We start from the raw sequence: 25,990 nt of genomic DNA, 5'->3' as shown, positions 1-25,990 counted from the left end.
TTAAGCTTTGTTTTTGCCACAACTGGCACCAATATAAGTGTTGCCATATGTTTACTGCTATCAGAAACTCCATTAAAAGCCAGTAAAAAAGCTAGACACTACCATAGTTATAACTTAATTGCATCATCTGGGAAGGGAGCTGTCATCAGGTCAGGTTTTCTGAAGTCACAGAATTAACAAATTTCTATCATTAAGCCTTTCTTAGCACAACCAGTGTTTGAACAGAAAACCCATTGGCAAAAGCTACAGATGCTGGTGAAAGCAGCCATGAACATTCACTAAATCATGATTTTTCCAACATGTGATTGAGTTCCTGACTGGGCTTTTTGTTGGAGGTTTTATACCACTTTCTCAGACATTCTTAGATCAAATCTGCCTCTTATATACAAAAAAAAAAAAATTCCAAGGTTGAACTGTGGCCAGCTGGACCCTGCTGAATTCTTACCTCAGGACTCATGGTATGTTTGGGAACAAGTCTGGTCGCTCTGGTAACCAAAATGGCCTTAAATTTTGTTTAGCCCATGAACCCAAATAAACAATAGCTGAGAATAACTTGTATTTGGCAGAAATATTTGATCACAGTAATTTTGTAACCCAACACAAAACAAAACCACAAGAAAACCAAAAGCCGAAGGAGAGGACATGTTAATGGTTATAAATCAAAGCATCTTTGTCAAAAGATTTTACTATATGAGTATCTACTTAAGCCATTTTTCCTTCTGATTTATAATATTGTGATATCATCCCTCTGGAGGAGCAGAGCTTGGAAACTTATACCTTAGGACCTTGATTTAAAGGAGCTTTTGCCTCCTTCCAGTGTAACTAAAGGCTCCAGGAATTAGGCACCTATTTTTAGCGCTATGAAAGCTGATAATTAACCTCAAGAAGTTCAACAAGGCCAAATGCAAGGTGCTGCACGTGGGTCAGGGCAATTCCTGAGGGCAATACACACTGGGGGATGAAGGGATTGAGAGCAGCCCTGGGGAGAAGGGCTGGGGCACTGGGCGATGGAGAGCTGGACATGAGCCAGCCATGTGCACTCAGAGAAAGCCAAAATTGTCCTGGGCTGCATCACAAGCAGTGGGGACAGCAGGTTGAGAGAGGGGATTCTGCTGCTCTGCTCTGCTCTGCTCTGGTGAGACCCCAGCTGGAGGGCTGCATCCAGCTCTGAGCACAAGAAAGACATGGACAGGGTAGACACATGTTAGACATGTATGTGCACAGGGGATCATGGAGGGGATCACAGGGCTGGAACACCTCCTGTGGAAACAGGCTAAGAGAGCTGGGACTGCTCAGCCTGGAGAAGAGAAGGGTCTGGGCAGATCTTACTATGGTCTTTTAGTGCTTGAAGGGGGCTTATAAGGAAAAAAAAATGAGGAGAGATTTTTAGCAGGGCCTGTAGAGATGGTTTTAAAGTGAAAGAGGGTAGGTTTATATTGGACATAAGGAAAGAATGATCTACTATGAGGGTGACAATACTCTGTCACAGGTGCCCCAACTCTGGAATTGTTCAAGGACAGGTTGAACGGACCATTGAGCAACCTGACCAAGTGGGAGGTGCCCCTGCACATGGCAGGGAGGTTGGACTAGATGATCTTTAAATGCCCCTTCCAACCCAAATTTTTATGTGATTATTAATAATAACTACATTGTTGAGCATATCAAGTCTATCTCTGTAAATACAGCACTCTGTGGTCTCCTTAATGAGTTTTTTTCTTACAAGTAACAACCTTTTTCTATTCTATCATATTTAGATACATTGACTATTTATTTCAGTTTTTATTAGGATTTCTTTTTTATGAGTTAGTACCTCTCAGATTTATGTGGTGACCACCAACAGGGATATTGCACTAGCATTGTTCCCTCCAAACCTTTCTTATCTGGGCCAGCTATGGTCTTTAGGACCTCAGTCTTGGCCCCCGTGGCCATTAGGGTTAGGGCTCAGATTTCCACAGGCTTACAGCTCCAGGGACACTGGGGCTGGAAAAGTCCTGCCAAGGGGAGTTTGGCATTTGCATCAGCATTGCTCCCTCCCCCCAGTCTGGTCCAGCCACAATGTTGGGACCTCAACCTCAGCCTTCAAGTACCCTCAGGATTGGGGTTCAGAGATGCACAAGGCCTACTGCTTTAAACCTTAAGGGGAAAAACAAAAAGTCAAATACAATAAATTCCAAAACTGATGAATGTTTATGGGATTTCCACTAAATAAAATACCTTTTTTCTTGTGAGACAAAACATATTCAGGATTATTTTATTGCATCTTTACAAATTCTACCCTACATTATTCTTTATTTTTCCTTTGGGAAATTGACTCAAGCTGTCAAAAAAAAAAAAATCCAGTGTAGAAGCAAAAAAGAGAAATAAAGTAGAAAAAAAGAGGAAGCAACAAGGAAAACCAAAACATTAGAAACTCACTTTCATGGGACTGAAGCTGTGTGAATTACAGATTATATTTCAGTCCTTCTTGGACTCTTTTCCTCCTTTGGCCTTGACTTTGGCAAAACCACAAATTTCCTAAGTCCTTTTCCTTCCATGCCGTGATGGGCTTCTCCACCACCTCCAACCCCACCATCTGCAGCAGCAGAAGGAAAATGCACAGATGTGGCCCAAATCTTTTCATAGGTATCCTGCCCTGAAGACTTAATACCACAAAGAAGTTCCAGCCTGAACAATAGCACACCTCTCATTTGGTGAAAACCTGTAGTAACAGGTTCTGTGGTTTTTGAAGGTAAACTGATGTCCCTCTGTATTTTTTGTTGTTGATGGTAGTGGTTGGTTTTCTATTTTCTCTGCTCATTTTTTCTTCCTTTGGCTTCAGGATCTTGAGTTTATTGGGTGTGTTCTACCTGCAGATGGCTAAAGGTAGCTTCATTTCTTCCATAAATTGCCATGAAAGGTCATTTCAGAGAAAGAGCTGAGGGAATACTGGATTTGGGAGGTTCACTGACAAAGAACCAATTAGATAAAGCAAAACTGAAAAATGCCTAAGCTCGCTGATCAAATTAAGATTTTTTTAATGGTTTCATTTAAATAAAGATATTTAGTTAATTTTGTAATTATGTAAGTCTTGTGCAAAATCATTTGGATTTAATTTCAGCTCTTGTAGAAATAGAGCATGGAGTGAAGTATTGAAATTAAATGTTACACATATTCCAAAAGATACTCCTCCAATTTATTTTCTTTTTCAGCAATATGTTCAAAGCACTTAGAAAATTTAATCCAATTGTGATAAGTGCTTCAGTACTGCCTTTGCATTTATTACCAGTGTTAACATTTTAGATTTAAAATCAAACTACTGTTTAGCTGGCTCATATTTACTGCTTTATTTATGTGGAACATTTAGAAGGATTAGGACTAGATCCTACCTGGAACAAAACCAGATATGAAAACCCTTTCTGAAGGGAAATATCTATGTTGTCATTGTTTTTCTGAGCAGAGACCTTGCTCTGACAAGGGCTGAGTTATTAACAATTTTCAACTCACGATGTGTTAACAACAAGCATGCAGTTCCTCTCTGGCCATCTAATCCTTGTGAAACAAAAAGAAAACTCCTCCTTATCTGGGTTTGCATAAATTTGTATATTAGCTTTAGATAAAGATAAAGATTGTATCTGATATCACTGAGTTGAACATTTTGACTTCACTCTGAAAAACCTAGCAGTTTATGGTTGATTTTTCAAGCAACTTTTGCTTACACAGTCCTGGAGCTGACCCAGTCTTAGAGTGCACCAAACAACTGTCTTGTCCCAAAATAGCAGTAATGGTAATTTAACTATTAGAAAGTCAAAATTTTTAAATGTTTTGCTAGAAAAAATCAGGATAAAGGGGCCAAACAACTAATCTTAGAGACATTTTGTCCTGTCAAGAGCCAGTTTGAAGAGATGGTTTACAGTATTGCTCTTGTTTTTAAGCAACTATCAGAAGTTACAAAGAGCAAACAAAGGTTTGGTTGCTCTATGTTGGATCTAAGGGGGATGGGATTTTTGTCTTTTGTAGGCTCAATATGGACTGGCATTCTTGAAGAAGAAAGTTTCATAGCACTTTTTCCTGTCAAATAAATTGAATGTTGAGTCACTGCTATAATTAGATAATAGGATAACAGAGAAAAAGAAATTTAAAAGATCTATTGCTTGTATCAGTCCAGGAAGTTATATTCATTCTGCCTTCCTGTTCCAGTCTTATGTTTGTAAATTTTAGGGCTGATATATATTATGATGACAGAGAGTCTTGCAATAGAGTCACTTTTTAAAGCATGAAATGGTGTTTCAACTGTTTTGGTGCAAAATTTGGCTAAACCAGAAAAAAATAAAAAAAAAAGAAAATAGTAATAAAATCAATTATATCAAGTTGCCTAAAAATATCATGCAGTGAAAGGAAAAAGGCATGTGAGGAAGCAGACAGAAGCTCTAAAAGGGTGAACTGGAACAGTGAAAAAGAGCATTAACACAGAAACTGGAGGGTAGTCAGGGAATAGCAAATGCAAAATCTGAAAGAGCACTGATGCTTAATGTCTATAGCCTGGACACGCTTAGCAAAGTAATCTGTTAGTGAAGAATGGTGTTACTGATGTTAAGGGAAATGCAAAAATAAAAATTAAGTGAGAAACTGATCTGGGCAAAGGGGCACTGCTATTTCTGTTTCATGAGCTAGAAACAAATGTTCCCTTTCTGCCCTTATAGTCTTGATTTTACTCTTCACACAAAACCATGACTAATTTGTGCCTGTTTATCCTTGTACCAGCATTGTTCATTAGCTAACATGTGTCTTCTCTCTCTTCTGTCTGCTCTTAGAATTTCAGAGGGTGAGCATACACCTTATCTGCCCCCAGCTCATAAAAGCAAAGTACATTTAGTCCCAGGCACCCTGCTTAGCCCTTGTTCCAGTCTGGATTTATTTGTTTCACATGGTTGGCCAGAAGGGTATTCCATAATCAGGATGGGCTCTATCTCACAGGCTATAGATGCAAGGGGATGTAAGAAACAGAGTTCAAAATCACAGTTTTTCACTCTCAGCCCAGAGTCAAGTACTTTACAGGGTCACAGAATAATTTAAACTGGAAAAGACTTCTAAGATCATTGAGTCCAGATATCAATGTAGCACCACCATATTCACCACTAAAGTGTGTCCCTGAGAGCCACATCTGCAGTTTTTTGGAACACTTCCAAGAATGGCAATTTCAGCCCCTTCCTGACCATCCTTTCAGTGGAGAAATTTTTCCTAATATTCAATCTAAACTTCCCTGAAGGAAACCATACAGAGGAACAGAAAATAATTAAAATATAAAAGCAATACAGGGGAAACACAACCAGATTACAGGATCATATTTGGTTATCTTGTATCTATGAAATATTAATGAATCATAGTCATTGTGTAAACAACCAACATGAGCAGCAAGCAATTTTTTTCTATTAGTCCCCAAAGCCATAATTTTCTTCTTACTCTCTTATTGCCATCATCATTCATCTTTTTCATCCTGCATGATGTTTGACCCTCCCCTATATTGGCAATTCCTTTGTGTCATCATTAAATTTTAACAGATCAACCACATACCATGAGCCAAGATTACTAATGTAAATTTTAGATGAAATAAGTCCCTAATCTACTTTTCAAGACAATTTTTAATCAACAGTTTGCTTCAACATTTCACTTTTTCTCTTTTAAGTCTATTCCTTACTCATTTTCAAATTCTTGTGCTAATCCTTGACTTTTCTATTTAGCTAATAATTTTCCTTGTGGAATTGAATCAGATGCATTGTAAAAGTCTAAGCAGATTAGATTTATTTCATTTCCTTTGTCCAGAAAATCAAAGTAAAATAGAATCTTAATCCAGTGCAATGAAGTAAGCCTTTGTAAATCCATGTTGTATTTTATCACTTTTTTTCTGTCCTAAATTACCTTCAAAATCTAGAATCTATATAAATGAGGCCAGAATACAAAAAAAAAAAATTTTTTTTTGCTTAAGGGCCATGTCATAACTGTGACATAATCATATCTCTATCATATTTTTCCTTAATCTTGTTGCATGACATCTCTGCTTCTCTCCTTTGTGAAAGCAGTGAAACTTCTGGTCCTTGTTTTAAATCAGTGATAGTTTTGGCAATTGTTGCTTTATTCTTCAACTTTTTGACCTCAGCAATGTTGCTTTTTCTGGGCATGTTTTGCTAACTTCTAGCATCTCATTTTGTACAGCAAAATTGAGAAGAAATTAATTAATCAATCATCTCTAGTTGGCAGGAAGCTCCAAACCACAGGATTATTTTCTGGATTATTTGCATCTTCATCTGCTGAGCTAGATACAAACAGAAGAAAACTTTGCTTTTGGGAAGCTGGACCCCTAGTGCACATAAGGCTGAAGCCATATTTCCAGACCCATTCTCATCTCTGGATAGAGAGGTTCAAAGATATCTGTGACCAGTTAAATACCTGGAATGACAGCCACTTCATTCCTTAGACACAACAATATGCTTACTATAACTATGAGAGAAACATACAATCTCCTGTTTCTTCTTGCAAACTCCTTGGTCTCATTTCTCCCCCCCAAACATCTGCAGAGGTTCACCTTCTTCCTATAAACCCTCTCTTCAAAACTTGAAATCTTTGGAATTATCCCCTTCTTCTTGCCACACCAAAAATTAATTCCTACTTTCCATTTACTTTTCCTTATTTATACTCTCAAAAATTCTTTCAGCAGCTAAGAAGCCACTACTTCTACACTATTCTACACCACTTGCTTCTACACCAAAACATGTTTCCTGTTGGACTGAAAAGCCTGAGGCAAGGCCACTCTTCTCCCCTGACCACAGAGTAAGGGGTGCTTCACTTTCTAGTGCAACAGATGAAGCAACAGACAAAAAAGAAGAAAGTATATCTAATAAGAATAAGCATTCTTCATATCATTAAAATTTAGAAAAAATCAGTCATGAGGACCTATGATGAGGAATGAATTAAATGAGTTTGTATAACGAGAACAATAGACATGGTCTCCCTCCTGCACAGAGGCAGTTTCACTTGTTGCAAAAGGTGTCAGTAAATCAGGCTCCCAAAACAGCAACTGTGCAACCAATCCAAAGAGGATTTGCTGAAAAGCACTGCCACAGGATCCAGTGAAATGCCACCTTATCCCACAGGTGGAAAGAGGGCAATGATGCTTTTCTAAATTCTGGATAAACCATAATCTTCATACCCAATTTTCAGACAGAAGGTTCGATGTAAGAAATAATAAACTATCATTGTTGGTTTAATGGAGTAAACATTTTGATATCATAAATGTACTGCTGATGGTTGCTTCCACAGATTTTTGGGCAACATGTGCCAGTTTTCACTCTGCAAAGTTATATTGTGCTGTAACCATCCTCTAGTACTCTGCTCTTCGATTCTTATGGCATCTCCAAGCTTGTTTGATGTGTGAGCTGAAATATTAACCCTTAAAGCTGCTGTACTGGAAGTAGCTTTCATTCAAATAAACTTACATCACATAACCACTTTACTTTCTCTTTGAAAAACAAATTCTCTATTATTCATTTAACAATAGAGTCGTTAAAAAAAACAGGCTCTTTTTTTCCTGTTAAGCAGATTTCACCAAATGAAACCGTATTAGAAAATGTGATGAAACATGAAATGGATTGATGATATTTTACCAACACAGAGTATTACAATGATGAATTTTCATTTTTCACTGTTACCATTACAACCTTGGTATTTAGGGGTCACAGTTGAGTAGCTGTAGATTGTATTGGAATTAAACTATAGCTTAGAATTTCTGGGTTGCCAAGAGTTTTACAAAACAAGCTACGGGAAGAATTTTTTTTCAATTTATTTTTTACTGGTTGTACATATTCTTCTTCATTCCTTTTGGTTGCTTTGAAAAAAAAAGCAGATTTTTTTTTAATACAAAATGTTCTTTGCAAAAATTTCTACATTTCTGGGTATTTTGTAAGCATTTTATTTGAAACATTGAAGATTTTTCCAGTTCAAAAGAGAAAAATAGCTACCAAACAGATGCACTAGCTATTTCAAAATAATCCCTCCTGCAACACCAACAGAAAACTGCACTGTTGATTGCCACTGCTTAATATTGTTTCCCACACATTTAGAAAGCCATGATTTTCAGAGTGAAATATCCAGGACAGTTCACTGAAATGAGGCTTGGCATCCAGATTGCCTGCCTGGCTGTAATCACCCTTCGAGTTATTGAGCTTGTAAATCACATATCAAAACATGGGAATACATCAATTAATGTTCCACTGGAAACAAATCAAGGACAATCCTACAGTGTGACATTCTGCCAGTTTTTATTTTCAACAGACACGGGGAAGGAGCTGAAATGTTTAGTCACAGCCTCTATTTACCCAATCTGTCTTATATACTATTGCATAATGCTATCACAATATTAATATGCAAATTGCTCTCAAATAAAAGCCATGCTTTCCCTGTTGATTTTCAGCACAGCTTCTGTTACAAAGGAAAATACTTAGCACTTATATTCCTTTTTCATCTTCAAAACTCCTTCAGTATATTTTAATTAATCCTTTTCCTTTTAATTTTCTGACCCTGCATTAGGTTTTCTGCCTCCTTTACCCCTGTATTCTCAAGGTTATGTCTTCCACTTGATGTCTCCCATAGACTTCTCATATTTAAAAAAATATTAGAATATCCCCATCTCTTTTCATGCTTAGAAAACAGACCTCAGCAGACTGGCCAGAAGAAAGGCCTAGTCAAGGGCAAAGGAAGTTTCCAAAGTGAAAAAGAAGCAGAGAAACTCCGTTTCCAGGGATTACTGATCAAATCTAGCACAGCTGCTGCTTTTCCTTAGCAGGCAGCCTTTTCCTCAGGCTGCTCTCAGGCAGTCCCTGGAGGGGCAATGGTGGCTCCTCTGCAGGACCCGGGGCAGGCTGGGCTCAGCTGCCCTCCAGGACAGGCCTGGGCAGCCAGTCCAGGGCAGCAGAGGAGGAAAAGCAGCAGCAGCCCCTCACAGAGAGCAGCCTCTCCTCGAAGGGGATTTCTGCTGCAAAATGTTGAGTGGGAGGCAGAACACGCTCAGGTCCTACGAGGATTTCAAAACACTGATTTGTGTTATAAAAGGAAAACTCTCACTCTAGATTTCTGCTCTAAGACATTGAGATACCTCTCTTTTTTATTACTCACTTTTAATGATTAATTAATTTGTTATACCCTGAGCTATTTTTATTTACTGTGTGCTTTATGTAGATGTTTTGATGACAATTTCAGACCCTGGGCTACTAATGCACACCAGCTGAGGTGCTGAGTGCCCTTCTGAAGATCAGTCCCAAAATGGGCATCACTCTGACCTGCTTAAACTGTAAACCCAGGATTTCATCAGTGCATGGGACAAATGCTGATCTGCTTCAAAAGGTTATATTTCACTCCCAGAGGACAGATGGGTGCACATGGGACTTGGCAGTGAGCTTCCATAGAAAAGTAAAATTCCTGTGGTACTCCTGGAGTCAGTCATCTGCATTTCAAAGTGGACAAAACATTTATTGTACTCAAGGGAGGGAGAGCTGGACATTTAAAGTCATGTTTTCTATCATAGCTATTGATGGAAATAAGCTGAGCTTGTTACAGTTTTCATATGATATCTTAAGAGGTAGAATATGACAAGTGCTACACTTTGAAAGGAAAAATTTCTGTTATTTCAGTGTAACATCTTGAAATATCAAAAGAAATCTTACTTTTTTTTTGCCCCTGTTAGTTTCAAGAGACAATAATTTTTAATTTATCAGTGATTTTATTTATGAATCTTTATTTTCACTTTATTTTCTGATATGTGTAGTAAGTAAATATTAAACTATCCACATCTCCAGTTACCAGGACATTCTACCTGTTTTTAGAATACTTCTTAACCAAAAGCATGTGTTGACTGAACACAGAATTTAGAGATGACTTAAAATTAACAGATACTTGGTGTGTTTGCTGATATACTACATAATTTGCTCTGTTCTTGCAGATATTCTGGGCAGTGGATGCAAAAAACTGTATTTCAAATGCAGGTTACAGAGCCATGGTTAGTTTATAATTCATACAAGATATTAAATTTATTATTAAGTCGTCAGAGATGTGTTTTAAGCCTTTTAGTCCTAGGCCAGCATCATTGGTAGAGTGTTTGTATCTAGTAAATCTGTGATGCTGGACACAGACACAGATCTGTGTTTGCTTGCACTGCATGCACTCTCACTTCACTGGACTTTCTAGATTGTGCCAAAAATCACAAACTTCAAAGGATCGAGTGAGAGCAGATTGCTAACTGCAGTAATTGATCATTTGAGTAGCTTGGTATCTTCTGAAAGCACTCATGTTCCTCTGTGTCATTACTTTTTGTTTATCTTGCACTTGCCCTTCTTAGGGTTTGAGTATTTATACTTATACATATAGATATATTTAGATAGATGTATATATAGTCAGATTTCCTTTGTCCTCCTTGTAGGGAGAAAAAAACCCAACAAACAAAACAACTACTCAACTTACTTCCCTTCACACCCTCTTAAAAAAAATCATAGTTACTATAGAAACAGCTATTAAACAGCGAGTAACAGTAATTAATAACATCTGCAAGTGCAATATGAAGTCTACAACACAATTAATTCAAACGTTTGGAGTGGTTTGTGCAGAGCTGCCCTTTGTTGCTTTGCATGGAATGGCAGACTGTACAGTCCCAATTATAACAAGGGGGCTTAACATTACCATAGTGATATATTATGGCTTCTGAAATAGTTTGGACTGTCATTAACCCATATAAATAAATCACATCATTATTCTATAGCTTAATGGCACATGATTCCAGAAAAAAATGGACCCATATAGATTCTGTGGGCAAATGCAAACATTTTACTTTACCCTTTCAAATACAACAACATAAAAATCTCGCTGCTGAAATGAGAGCAGAACCTTGAAATGTAACATTTTAAATCCCTTCCTTCATTTGAATTATAGAGACATGGGCAGATCAGATGAAGTTTACCTACAGATGCTTTTATCTTTTGACTTTTCACTTTAAAAGTCAAAATGGAATTTTTTAAGAACAGCCAATTAAAGATTTTTAATAAATCATGAAAAAGATGAGAGAACTTACATGTCTTCAGGCTTTATTGAAGAAGGAATATTATAAATATTTATTTGTTATTTTATTATTTCTGAAGGCTACTTGGCATAAAGTCTACCATCTATCCCACCAGCTTCCCTCATTAGAAACTATTAGCATACAAAAGAATCAAATTTTCCTTAAATCATTTTTGCAGCTGGTGTAAAATGTGTAGCAGAAGCTGTCTTAGCAGATTGAGGTGTACTGTGTGATAGAGGAGGGAGCTCTGCCTTCTCCCTGAACACAAGGCTTGGGTCTTGTGCTCCTCTGGGAGCTCTGTGCCCTTGGTTCCCTGAGCTGATCAGGGAAATCCCCCCCTGATTTAGGGGCAGGGCACAGCAGATGGGCCTGACCTGGCTCTGACCCAGCACAGGGCAAAGCCTCTGCTCTGCTCCCTGCCATAACAGAGACTTGGCTTCTTCCTGCCACTCTTTTTGCCACCTTTTAAAACTGAGTGGACAAGTGCACTTGTGCAGACCACACCTCTCTTGGTGAGCTCGTTCCTCTTTTTCCTCTTCGTTACCTCTCCTACTTACTGGCATGTCTTCCTTATCTGCACACAATTTTTCTTCCCTTTACTGTCTCATCTTCCTAATGATTTTTTCCTCCTCATTCCTGTTTTCCTGATTCACTTTACCCTTTTCTCACCTATTTCCTTTTAAAAAATTTCTTTTCCTTGTATAATATGTAACAAAGACGATATGCATGTCCTTATTTCCACATGCATGGCCTTCCTTCTTTACATTTACCTTCCTATTATTTTCTTATTTCTGCTCTATAATCATTCATTCTTACTTTTTCTCCCTCCCCCTGCCCAGTATTCCTTCTAAGTTGTTTTTATATTTACTACTAGTTTACAAAGCAAATCAAACAGGATACCAATAGTCAACAATCCATATTTTAGGGCAGGATGAACCATTCTGTGGAGGTGCTGGTCTATGCCCATTGACTACAACTGGGTAAGAAAAAAGGAAACCCTTTCCTCACAGGCAATCTATGAGTATCTCACCAAATGCAGAACAAGAACAGCAACAGCTGTGCTCCAAAAAGGGGGCACAAATACAACCTTCCTACTAAAGTTCAGCCTACTCTGTTGAACTTCCAAAAGTATCACCTGTGGCTGGATGGCACAACAGCACCTGCTCCTTTGCAGGAATATTGCAGTAAAATCTCAGCAATAACTTTGGAATGTACCTTTGATAACCACCTGGTTAATTAGGTTAAATGGATTAAGTAATTATGAGATGCTGAGATGGATTAATTCCATTTGGCTGATAGTGGCTGGCCATGATTATTCTGTTGCCATCACAGAGAGTGCCTCTCTGTGGGTCAATGCACCTTCTTTTAGTCCTATGAAGTTGCAAGAGACCAGATTTCAGGAGATTTTCATCCTTACATTTAGAAAGTCATCTACTGGCATAGGAATATATTTCATAGGGTGAAAACAATGGAGAAAATTGTGTGATTTGAGAGGTTAAAGAAGAAAAATATAAATATAAATATAAATATAAATATAAATATAAATATAAATATAAATATAAATATAAATATAAATATAAATATAAATGTTTGGGGGGTTTTTTGTTCCAAGAAAGAGCTGTATATTCTTCAAGTCAGTGGAAGGGATGGAATAAAGTAAATTAAAATAGATTAGGGACTTGGTAGAAAATAGACAAGGTTGGACAAAAATACTGTCAATTTCAACCTTATAAAATATATGTTATTTGTATAAGACTACTATTAGAAGTTATATTTCTTTACAAGTTCAAAACATACCACAGTTTAACATTAATAATTGAGGGTGTCCTCCAGCAAGATGACTGACATTCATGGTTTTCTGAGAATAGTGTCACAACAACAATATGAGATTTACAATGAGCACTTTTACATTATACTGAGAAATATAACGCAGTGATTAATGAACAAAAAAAAAAATCAGTTTTCCTTTGAAACTCAGAAACATAATAATGATAATATTAGAACGAACACAGAGTGTTTCAGAACCAAACTACTATTTCCATATAGTGCCACAGTGTAAGCTCTGCTTACCAACAACTAAAACATCCCTGTGTTATTAACACTGCTTTCAACATAGCCCAGAGCAAAGCCCCATACGAGCTACTCTGGAGAAAATCAACTCTACACCAAGCAAAATCAGCACCATGTTTGAAGTTTTAGACTGTAACTTGGTTATAAACTATTTTTCTTTTTATTCACTGGGAGGAATTTTATTGTTCTGGACTCCAAGTTTCAATATTAAGTTATCCCAAAGTTATTGTTGGTTTAACTGCTGTATCAAAAAACCCAAGTGTGAAAATGCATACAGCTCTAATGACTAGAATTAGAATGAATGCTTTCCTCAAATCTGACAACAAGAAAAGCATAAACACTCATATCAATTAGTGAAGGTTTTGCTACCAGATCCAGCATGCTCACTCAAATATGACAATCACAAGGGTGAGAACAAAACAGTGTTGATTATTTTGCTGTTGGATGTAGGTCACAAAGGTTTTGCAATATAATTTTTATCAAATTCAAATATGTAAAACAATTCATCCCACTTGCAATGGGCTGTATCTTGCATTTCCATCTGGTGCAGACTCCATTAAGACCATTTTTACCCCTGAAATTAGAAATTGAGATCAATCTGTCTCTAGTCAGTCCTGCACCAGCAAAGAGAATGAGAACTATTCAGCAAGATTATCCCTCCTTCCCTATGTAAAACACAGACATAAAGAAGATATTACATGCCAAGAAGAAAATAGTATTTTGGTATGTGGATTATCATAGAACTACAGAACCACAGAATCATTTAGGTTAGAAAAGACTTTTAAGATTATATCATTCAACTGCTAACCCAGCACTGCCATGACCACCACTAAACCATGTTCCTAAGTGCAACATTTACACGTCTTTTAAATACCTCCAGCTATGGTGACTCAACCACTTCACTGGGCCGTCTGTTCCAGTGCCTGACAACCCTTTCCATTAAGAAATCTTTTCTAATACCCCATCTAAACCTTCCCTGGTGCAACTTGAGGCCATTTCCACTTGCTTGTTCCACTTGCTTGTCCACTTGTTCTATTACTTGCTACTCATGAGAAGAGACTGACCCCACCTTTCTACAACCTCTTTTCAGGCAGTTGTGCAGAGTGATAAGGTCCACCCTGAGCCTCCTTTTATCCAGGCTAAACATGTCCAGCTCCCTCAGCCACCCCTCATCAGACTTGTGCTTTACACCTTTCTCCAGGGTCATGCACACACTTCTTGCCATATTTCAGCAAGCACATTTTGGCTGAACCCAGCAACATCTGGGAGTCCCATCTAGGGGAGTACGTGTTACACCAAGCACAAAGGTGGAATGTGCTCAGCAAAATGCTGATCAGGGCTGGCAAGAATAAAGCCAGTACAGATTTATTGCCTATTATGCCCCCACAAAAGACACTTAAGGCACTTGGTAATCGTGCCTCATCCATTCACACAAGTGCTGCAATCACTGCACGTGTGGTCTTAACCTGTCACTGGAATCAAGAATCTTTCTGAAAATGCTGATTACTGAAGAATGAGTTTATTTACAAGTACGAAACCAGATCAATTAAACTTTGATTCTGGGGTTAACATCGAAAATTTGGATTTTTTTTTTTTATGGTTAAGAGACAGAGGGCTCTGCTCCTTTGTCTTTTATGTTAGATTTGCAATGGTTTAAATAAGACATGAAAACATAAATAATATATCCAGAAAGTGAAATAAAAGAGAAAAGCTTGATCATTAATTAATACTTGCTACGGATTAAATGAACTGAGAAGAAGCCTTTGATGCAAATAAAATGTTGTAGTTTTGCTATAGGAATTTTTTTCCTGACAGACGGATTACCATGGTCAGTTGAAAGATTTCTAGTAGAAATCAGAATCTTTTAGGTTGGAAAGGATCTTCAAGGTAAGAGTCCAACCACAAGCCTAACCCTGCCAAGTCCACCAAATAGCTACACAGCAAACTTTCTGTAAGATTCCTCATTCTATCAATACCTGTTGCTCCTGTGCTCCTTCACAGAAAGGTCTCGATCAGATATGACAGGAAATAAATTCAGAATGAAGTAAGAATGAAGATTTACTTTCGTTGTTTGTCATTCAAGTGCTTAAAAAAAGAGATTTGTCTGCTGTAATAGATCTTTAGGAATCTCAATGCAGATAAATTACAAGAATTTCTGCAATGCAATGCTACTGTGAAGTACAAGCCATGTATTTAAAACAGTGACTATATAAGAAAATAGTTTAATCAGCAAATGTAAAGAAATTGATTGTTTAGGAGGCTTGAATGGCTTTTTAAAACTTCATGATGGAACTACATTTGTGCTTTTTTTTTCTGCATTATGGGACATTGAAGACATAGCAGGAAACTGAGCTCTGCTAATTTAATGTTTTATGTCAATCACACTTTCTTGTTGAAGGTAGTGGGAACTCATTTGAGGCCTATTCCTCATGTCCATATACAGCTGTAGGATGAGGTCAGCATTTCTAATCATTCTGCATCTTCATTAAATACCTGGAAAATTAATGAATTTTTAGGCCATAAATAACTAGGTGAACCAAAGACTGGCAGATTAGTAAATAATAAATTGTTCATGGAATAAGTCCTGCTTTCTTTTCTTCCCCATGTTTCAGGCTGGCACTGGATTCCTGAGTTTCAGATTCAAAAAAAAAGGCAAAACTTCAAAACCTGACTTCCAGCCTTACTTAATTTTACAGGAAAACTGTTATTTGATGCCACCTTTTCTCAAAACCGGGCTCCAGTTCAAGTTTACTTGTAAATCCTGAAAAGCTTGCAGGTTGATCTTGAGCTGTTTATCACAGAATGCCACAGCCCTTGTCAAGCTCCATTTTCCAGCCCTGGCTGCTCCTCCTCACCTCAACCAACTTGTTTGGAGCTCACCTGTGTCTTTCTCCTCCATGCTGGAGCCCCATATAGACAACTTCTCTCTTTCATCCCCAAGTTTCAGTGAGCTCCACGGGCACTCACACTGCTCACAGTAGGATGAACTTGTAGAGGGTCTTGTTATATTGTTGTAAATAGCACAGTAGATTGCAAGCTTTGAATATGTCTTTATTAAATCACAGCAGTATTTCCTCTACAATCTTTTTCACTTTTCAGCTGTTTTCAGTGTATTAGGACTGATTCATCCAGACCTTACAGTGCTAGGTGGGGTGTCAAGCAACCCATGAATTGCACAGTTCCATTGCTGGCCATGTGTTACTGTTGTTGGGACTATTTGCAGCTATAATTATTGCCCTAAGAAGCTCTATAAGCATCAGAAGTGAGGCTTACAGAAAATTGTACTAATGATGAAAGAAACATTCCTGTGTAGCCCTTTAGTTATCTACTTATTATACATTACCAGTCCCTGATCTTCTGGTCTCCTTTACATTATATTGAAATGGTAATTGTGAGTAAGGGTGGTCTTGCTTATTCTCACCTACCAAAACCATTTCCTCTGTGTGTTTGCACAATTACCTGCACCCTCTCTTTCCCACACCAACATATCAGTACTTTTCTGTGTGCCCAGTCCAGTGGGTTATCCCCTGGGAGAACACCTCTTTCCCAGCTCAGTGCCCACAGCTTGCTCACAGGCCCGTGGGGGCAGCACTGCTGGGAATTTAACATGAACTTTCCTGCTGAGAAGAGAATAAATGGGTATAAGCTCGATCCTTCAGGTAGGGAAGGAGCAAGGTGGGGCATTCCCGTTTATTCTGGAGGGGTGTTGCCAGTGTTAATCCATTACTGTGCTGCCCACTGCAAAACTGTGAGTGTTTTGGGGTACAACTAACTGAAGAGCATCTGGTTCCTGGGAACTCAGCAGTTTAGGCACAAACTTGAGCCAAACTCCAGTCCTATCAAAGAGCAGAATCAGTGGTTTTGTTCAATTTTCATGTTCATAACTGAATTGATAACTTGATACTGATAATGCTACTCTTAGCGCGAGAGCCCAAATATGAGGAGCTTTATCTGAGTAAATTACTTTATCTAAGTAAATTTGTCATGGTCTTGTGCAACCTGTACTAGTTCACATCTCCAGCCCCCTTCCTCTGTGTGTTTCTCCGAGACTTTAATCCATTCCCTACCATCTTTCTATCCCAGATCTCCTCACAATCTGTCTCACGTGAAGCAGAACTTTTGTGCCACAGGGCCATGACTGTGCTGGTGCCCTTGACATCCCTGTGGGGAAGCAGAAATACTCAGCTGAGCAGTTACAGGTAAGTACCCAAAGAGGTGCCACTTCATGTGGCAAAACTGTCAGGGGCTATGGAGACCAACAAAAGCTGAGCTATAGGTACTCCTCAGACTGTTTGAGTCTAAAGGCTGCAGAACCATTTTAGAAAATGCTATTTCAAACTTGCATCCAAACCCTGATGAATCCTACGTACCTATGGGTAGGTGGATAGGTGAAGACAACTGGGAGTTCTTCCCACGAGCTCTCCAGTGCCAGCTCCAATCCAGAGACAATGTAGATGAGTGACTGCATGCTTTACAGATTGCAACTGAAATATCGTGCTGGCTTTGAGCCCGGGCAATGTGAGCACTCAATTCTTCATTTGTGCATCTCAGTTTTGATCCCTTTGCCACCTTTAAAATAGAGATGAGCACTTTCCTGTTTTATAGAAATTGTTGTGGGTTAATACATTCAAGATGTGATCCTTAAATACGAAGGATGTAAAAGCAAAATGAATACTGGGTCTGCTCTTTCATTTTCACCTGTTGAACTAAGTAAATATATTAAAATATAAATATGTAATGACATAGAAAGAAAAAAAACAAACAAAACCAACTCACAGATCAAAAAGAAAACCAGATTTGTCACTGAACTTTTAACTGCTTTAACACATAGGCTAAGAAATATGTCCCTGGATTACTTTCTACATTTATACCGAGAGCGTATAGTTGCCACAGAGACTGGTGCGCGTGAACAAACGAAAGGAGGGGAGAGGCAATGCGTCCTCTGGATTTCCAGAGGGATCTGAAATGAATAACCGGGTTAGCGATGCGGCGGGGCGGGGGTGAAGCCCGAGGACCCCCGGCCGTGCCCGGGGGCGGCTCCGCGGAGGCGCTCGGGGATGCTGCGGGCCCGGGACGCTGCCAAGCGCGGGGGCGGCGGCCGGGCGGGCTCGGCGGGGCTGAGCGGCGCTGCTCCAGCCGGCCGCGGGGAGGGAGAGCGGCATTTATAGCTCCATCCATGAGATACCTATTTAAATCGCAGCCCCGACTGGTGGCACACGGGCCGTGTGCGGCGGCGGCTGCTGCTGCCGCCGAGAAGGGAGGAGGGGGCTGGAATTAAAATAAGGCACGAAGCGGTTTTAAAAATAGCGAGCGGGCCGCGCGGGGCGGGGCGGGGCGGCGGCAGCGCGGCCCCGGGGCGGCCCGGCCGGGAGTTCCTGGGAGCCTTGTATGGAGCGCGGCCGCCGCAGGGCCCGGCCCGCCCCCGCCGCTCGCCGAGACTTTCCCCGCTGCCGGCAGCGAGGGCAGGAGCCGGCAGCGATCCGCCCGTCTCCAACTCCATCGCCTGCTTCCCTCCCTCTTCTCCCAGGAGCCGCCACCCCGCCTGCCTCTCTCCTCCTCTTTCTGCTCTGCAATCAGTGGAATAAATCAGGGAAGGACGCGCGCACACACACGCAGAGTGGGATCTGTTACAAAAGTAGCGCTGATGGCGGCGGATCGGATGGAGCTGGAGCTGCTGCTGGAGTAGCAGAGAGTGGAGTATCTCTCGCTCGCTCTCTTTTCTCTGTTTCGCCTCTTCTCCCACTCCACCCACAGATCTCCATCGTTTCTCCTCCTCCCCACCCTCGGCCGCGCTCCCGCTTTTCCGCGCATCTCTGGGCTGCGCCTCCTGCGAGGGGGCGGGTGGGGGGAGCGGAGGAGGCTTTAAAGAACCACGGCCCCCCCCGCACCGCCACACACCATAATTGAATTTATTATTATTGCCGTCTCGCCGACTTGGGGAAGGGGGATCGATCTTCGATCAGGAAGATGGCTGCTGGCTGGCTGCTGGTCTTTAGCCTGACACTTTTCCAGTCCGTGGTGATGAACCACTCCTCGGAGGGACCCTTCCCCTCGGCCACCACGTAAGTCCCAGCGGGGTCCGGGGGTCCGGGGCGGGGGCACGGCCGGGGCGGGGGCGCTCCTCGGCGCCAGAGATAGCGACAATACAAAGGGAAATCAAGTTAGACCGGGCGGAAAGTGAAGATCGGGAAAAAAATTGTAGGTTTTCGGCAGCTTTTGCTTGGAAGAGTCAGGGTAGCTGAAGGTCCCGCCGGGTCGCCGGGAGGGGGAAGCTCCGGTGACGGCCGGCGGCGGGACTTTTGAGGTAAAGGCTTTTCCTCGGAATCCCGCTCCGGAGCGGCTCCCAGATCCACCCCGTCAGGTCATCCTTGTGGAGAAGAAAGTTTCGAGTTACACAGAGTCCGCCCCTTCCTCCCACAGAGGTTATTCCAGCCCTGGATGGAGTTTCAACACTGTTTATAAAAAACCCTGAAAACTTTGGCAATTCGATGGAAATGCCCACGGAGGGCGGATTTCGTTGCCTTTCCGCGGCCGGCATGGGGAGCGGGGCACGGCCGGGAGCTCCGAGCCCCGGCTCCCTCCTGCCTGGCCGGGCTCCGCGGGGTCCCGCCCGAGGGGCTTCCACACACTTAAAGCCTCACAAAAGAAGTGTTTTCCTCAGCCCCGGCCTTGCAGATCGTCACTTCTCAGAAATATCTTCTCGAGAGCTGAAGGATGCTCGCGGTGCACGCAGCTCGGTGTCTTGCCTGGCCCTGAGATAGAAATCTTTAAAGCGCTGCAGAATTATTAGCATGAAAGTGTTGCCCAGAGCGGTGCAAAGATCAAATAATAATGATGCAATAAAAGAAAGGCAAAAGGAAGCCAATACGTATTGAAGATTCGCCTACAGATAGGAAAAAAAAAAATCCACGAGAAAGCACTATGTGATCGTGTTTTCTTTCTTTTGCTTCTCTCTCCCCTCATTATTTTTATATTCTTTTTGTTTGATTGGTTTTTTAAAGCACTTACCTTAGTCCCCGAATCTGGGTTAAAGCTGCCAGTAGGTAACTTTTAAGTGGATGACTCACTTTAATGCATTTTACATAAGAAAAACAGTGCTAATGGTAGTCTTTCCTTATTGTTTAACGCTGGGTAGAATTTATTGGTGTCGTTCATCCTGGGCAGAAGGATGCGTTGCAGTGATTACCAGCAATGCATTTTCACCAATTAGTACTGCTGGTAGCTTGTTATAATTGGATTCAGTTCTGAGTATCGGTTCCATTATGAAAGACTCCAAAGGGATGCTCGCACTGTTAAATGAAAGCAATACAAAGATATGATACTAAGATACACTTAGTATCTTCTAAGTTAAATAAATACAGTCTTCCATTGTAGGGAAAATTATCTTTTAAAACATTTCCGTGGTGCAGTGTATAAAGATGTGCCATGTAGAAGCAAGTGTAGCAAAATACAAACAAACCCAGGGCTTTTTAATTCATTGTTTTCTTGTGTTTGAGCTCCCGTTTTTATGTTTTTTTGAGCTCTGATATTTACGGTTTCTCATTGAGCTGCTAAGGTTATCATACACAACTAATTAAAATTTATCTTCTATGTGGATTTTTCTGGGTTTAAAAGAGAAAGAAAAATAGAACCCAGTGAAATTAAAAGAATATCATATAAAAAGAATATATATAATTTCAAATAGAAGTCCAGATTGCTTGTTAACATAAGAATATGTGATATTCTTTTAAAACTGGTTTTGTCTCCCCATCTATTTTTGCTAATTTCCTTCCGAATTTACCTTTATTGACTGTCATGATAATATAAATTGACAACAGTGAAACATATGAAACATATAACTGTAACTATACCTATGATGAAGTAATTCAGAATATGTTAGTCATCAACATTTCCATGTTCTGCACAATCTACTTGCTGTTTGCTCTTTTTTTCTTATTGTTATTCCCCTGAAATATTGCAGAAATAATCTATAGAGACTGTGCATCCTTCACGGTACTGTTTCTCCTTTGAAATGGCATCAAAGTGCAAGCAAGGCTCAGTTTGTTTAGAAGGCAGCACACAACAGGTTGATGCAGGGAGAGCTGCTTAGCAAATGTAATGATGTAACAGGTGAAGGAGAAAACATTTTTCCTATTCTTTTTTAAGGCTTGACAGCAGTGTTTCACTTCTTACTAAAAATTAAGAATGGGGAACAAAGAGAAGTGACGCAAATGCTCTTAATGTAAAAGATATTATATATTAAGAATATTAAAAATAGAAATTAAAAAAAAACATGGGAGAGGAGGATAAAGGAAAGAAAGGATATGAATAATTGAAGAACTGGAGGTTTGCTGATATTCTGTGCTTAGCTACTTGCTTTCCCCCCATTATTTTCAGTCTGTATTTTCTCTTAGTGAAAAAGTTGGTCTGAGGGAGCAGGATTTCCTAGCTGTTGTGTGAAAAATGTGCATATTCAGGGCTGTAGAGTATATGGTTTCTTCTACAACTTATTATTGTACAATCACTTTTCCTTCAGTGATCTGTTTCTTCTGCATTAATAAATATTTTAACATGTGCTTTTACTAAAACATTCAGAAGTCACTATCACCAATATAATATTATAGAAATATGTAATATTCTTAGCAAGAAGTGCTGAAGGTTTATGCAATGCCTATGTGATAGAATCTCAGTAATTTGATTAATTTTAATTCTTGGATAAGGCAAAAAGGCCCTGATATGTTTACACAGCAAAATATAGAGAATTTCAGGTGCAGGTTTGCGTTGTATGAAATAGTAGCATTAATTTTTCCTTGAAAATCTGAGCAGGCGGTATTGCATTCCTTGCTTCCAGTGCTGAAATATTTCACTGCAAATCCTGAAGACTGTCCTTTAATGATCTATTAAAGTATAGTAGTAATTGTGTCTTGATCTGAGCCATAAGGCTTAGCTGCTGATTGATGCATATTGCATTCCATTTAAATGTATCATACCAGCTGTGTCATGTGTTAGGGATCTGTTTGTTGGTACAAGATACCATGGTCTTACTTTTAACACAGAACTCCAAGCCCTTTAATTACATCTGCAACACAGCAGATACTTAGATGAGAATATTGTATATAGTACTCCTGGCACTCTAACCAGTACTGCTATCACAGTATGCAAAGCACTTCTTTTTTGTAGCCATATATATTTATATATTTATTATCTGTACAGACTTCAGAAAAAACATACTGTTAAATATGCAAGGTTTGTATGTTGCCTGATAATGATAGCAGAGGGCTCAGTTTATTTCTCTTCTTTTCTCTATACTGCATGAAGACAGATAGTCTTAAATTTAAGTATATCTTGTAATTCCTGAGTATCCTTTTGGCACAGCATGTGTTGATATTGTTACTGATAGTAAGTAATGTACTACATAAAGATACACATTCTCCTTTCTGATAATAAACCTGTTTGTACTAATTAAAAAAGAAAAAAAAAACTCAAACTAAGCATATTTTAATTTTATAAAGCTACAAATGAAGCCTTCCAAAATCAATGGGACTGTTTCTGTAATTACTGCATCACTGTGGATATCTTTATATCTTTTCTTTTTATCTCCCTCTACTTTTCCTCTACCATTCCTTTTCTCTCTTTCCTTTATCTTTTAATGTGTTTTTTCCTTCTCAGTCATTTGTTCTGTATGTATATATTACATTACATATTAAATTCAGGACAGATCTGCCGCTTACATAAATTGGTGTAAAACATTGGTGGATAAAGATAATATAAAGATAAAAATAGTATACATATGAACATATATCTATATGTCTGCAGACAGGACATTTTTAGAAAAGAAGCTGTGTATGCCCGTTTTTTACTTGCATGAATCATCTTTACTGTTTTGGTGTCATTAGGACAACTCAGGGAAGTCTCTATGAGTCATATGAATTAAGGCTTGCACAACTGGGACATTCATATTTTTGGCTTCCTCACATGGACCTAACAAGTGTAGGTCCTGCTGAGAGTGGCTGGGCTTGGTCTCAGCATCATTTTCTGTGTGGCACCATTGACCAAAGGTAGATACATGACATTTATGATGTTTTCTTTTCATCTCTTTCTACTGTCAGTCTTGGGGATTTTGAGACCTCTCATATGCATAAAATCTCATTTATAGCTTATAGTCTGTGATAGAAGAATGCCAGTTTAGCTGCTGATTTTAATTAGAAAAGACTGCTGTATTAATGGATTATAAACTATCAGGCTCTTTCTCATTTGAAATTTGTTTGTTTTTTTTTTTTTTTCCTCAACCTACTTAAAAATATTCACTATTAGGAAAAAAAATTAAGTACTGAAGTATACCTTCATATCAGTGAATTGGAAGGAGACCAAAAGATGTAATTTACTTAGAATCAGGGAAGTGCAATATCACCTCTTAGTGTTTTCTCAGCACATGTCTAAATGCTGAGCATTATGCAAGATGCTTAAACCCACTGATATTTTAAAGAATGTTGTTCCAATCCATTCTTCTAGTGGAAACATACTTAGAATACATGTGAAACAAACAGCTTGTTGATTGGTGGTGTTTATTTTGGTGTTTTGGTGGGATTTTTTTCATTGAGTGGTGTTTTTTTTTTTATTTTTTTTTTAATGTTCTTGTAAGTATGGTGGTGATAAATGCAAATTATTTGGATTCACAAAGCATTTTTCTGTTTCACATATTTTATGATGTAAATTGTGACTGGGCAATTTCTTTGTTTGTTTCCCTCCTAGGTATTTATGCTGGAGCCTCAGAATGAACAAATTCTATAGATTTACATTTTATTAAGTATGAAAATTCAGCTGAAAGTATCAAAATAGATCCTAATAATAAAAGATGAAATTTCATTGAAATAAATCAGCATTATAGAAGTTCTTGCCATCTTTCATTTTGCAGTGATGCTATTTTCAGAACTGCATTGCTCATACCCTGCAAAATGATTTTATCCAAGAATTCAGCTGCTAGAAAGAGAGCTGGAGCTTGGCAGCACATTAGCCTGAAATGTATTCATTGTTAAATAGAAGGCCTGTTGTACAGATCTTAAAAATATTTATCTCGCAGAATACTTTAAACTGATGGAAGCACGGTCAAATTCTTACTGCTTCAATGTTTTGTAACAAAGAAACAACTCAGACTCTGGTTGCCCACTGGTAACTGACATGGTTGTGCCTTGATCCTTTCTTGCCTTCTGCCAGAATCCTGTGTCCAAGGTAATGCTGTCTTCTAGACCAATATTTGACTTAAACCCCTGTGAGATAGGGATTGCAGTTTAGAAGCATTTTAGTAGAGAAAAATGACTCATTCTCTGTGTTGCTGACCATAGTAGAGGTAGAATTGAGCCCCAGACTGTTTTGTGCTTCTTTGCAGCAGTACCCGGGCTTTTGATCCCCTGTGCTCAAGCTTCATGTTGTGCTTAGAGTGCTCATAAGGACCTTTGTGACAAAAGGTGATATTTTTGCTGGCAGAGGTTTTTTTGCTAATGCCTTGTTAACAAATTTCCTTTAATAGAAGAAAAAAGTTACCAGAAAACAACCCTGGAATAAAATTAGTGGACCATAGCTACAGTTTGGTAAAGCCAGATGCCATAATTAATTTACATCTTTTACAGATGCTGAATCAGACTTCTTGATAGAAAGAATGACAGCAGTGTTCTGGTAAAAAAAAAAACAAACAAACCCAGAGCTAGCACCTTGTAAATGCACAGAAAATAAGTACAAAACAATAACTGCATTTGTGCCCCCAGCCCTGGGCAGTGTCTGTGTGTTCTGTCTTAGATCGCTCTTGGCCCATTCCTGCATCAGCTTTCTCATTATCCCTACTGCTGCTGCAAGACAGGTATCAATGAATATTTAAATGATTTGCATTTGAGATTACAGTTCTGATTTATCTCTCTTGCAGAATCTATTCAAGAGCCTGATCCCACTCAAGTTTCTTCAAACATGCATAGGGCAATTCTCTGTTCTGTAGGATCAAAACAACAGCTGAGTTTTGCATCAGTTGTGCCATTGCCTACTTAGCAAATTGGTCATTGTTTTTAGGGGGAGTTATGATTCTTCTTTCCCTCCTGATTTCCACTAGTAAGGAGAAGTGGAGTGAATATTGTTTGCAGAATATGGCTTTTATGTTGCACAGTACCTTTTAATGCACACAGTAGTGCTGTGAAAATACATAGCACTGGTAGTGAAATTACTGTCAACTGCACTTCTACTTCAGTAATGGTCATGGGTTGTATATTCTCAATTTAGGGCCAGACTGTGCTGCTTGTACCCTGGAATAAAGAAGTCCCATTGATACTCTCAGAGAAATCTGTGCAAGAGTGAAGATTTTCAAAATACACTTCAGCACTTTTTAATAGCTAAAATTAATGGCATGTGCCTGCAGCTATTCAGCTCAGGAGGGATTTTTCTTTTCCTTCTCCACTGCTTTCCAAACTAATTTTTGACCTACTCTGCTTCTAAGCAAACTCAGTGTTTCACACTTTCCTTCCTTTCCTCCTTCCTTTCAGACTTAGTAAGTTTTCAGGGTGAAATGTAAAATAGACTGTCTTTTTCAGCCACCCTGTGACAAGAGATGGCTCACTGTTTGGGAATGTTACACTAATGATGGCAGGGAGAGGACCATGGCTTTTGCTTATGTCCATCCCTACAGCACCTTTCTCTGCATGCCAACAGCAAACTGATGACAAAGAGTGAATTTCTGTTCCTTGTATCATTTTTTCCTATTTATTTACAAAGTTTCTAACAAGTTTATGAAAATGATTGACATTATTTTGCATCAACAAATCAGCAAGCTTTTGCAGTTAATTACAGTAATTCAAAATCAGACTTTTTTTAATCTGAGGGAGG

At 39.2% G+C, this 25,990-nt stretch overlaps 1 protein-coding gene across 3 annotated transcripts in view; it reads left to right on the top strand.

Moving 5' to 3' along the window:
- The first annotated feature begins 19,076 nt into the window (after positions 1 to 19,076).
- Positions 19,077 to 25,990, top strand: part of CACNA2D1 (calcium voltage-gated channel auxiliary subunit alpha2delta 1) — a 366,353-nt gene continuing 359,439 nt past the window's right edge. For all 3 annotated transcript variants that reach the window (XM_054631736.2, XM_077179149.1, XM_077179150.1), the window contains exon 1: positions 19,077 to 19,209. In XM_054631736.2, coding sequence (XP_054487711.1) covers positions 19,115 to 19,209 — 95 coding nt within the window. In that variant the 5' untranslated portion in view covers positions 19,077 to 19,114. The remainder of the gene's footprint in view (positions 19,210 to 25,990) is intronic.

The sequence above is a fragment of the Agelaius phoeniceus genome, chromosome 5, assembly GCF_051311805.1.
Source record: "Agelaius phoeniceus isolate bAgePho1 chromosome 5, bAgePho1.hap1, whole genome shotgun sequence".
Taxonomy (NCBI): domain Eukaryota; kingdom Metazoa; phylum Chordata; class Aves; order Passeriformes; family Icteridae; genus Agelaius; species Agelaius phoeniceus.
The sequence above is the reverse complement of the archived record's forward strand: the minus strand, read 5'-3'. Positions and strand labels throughout refer to the sequence as shown.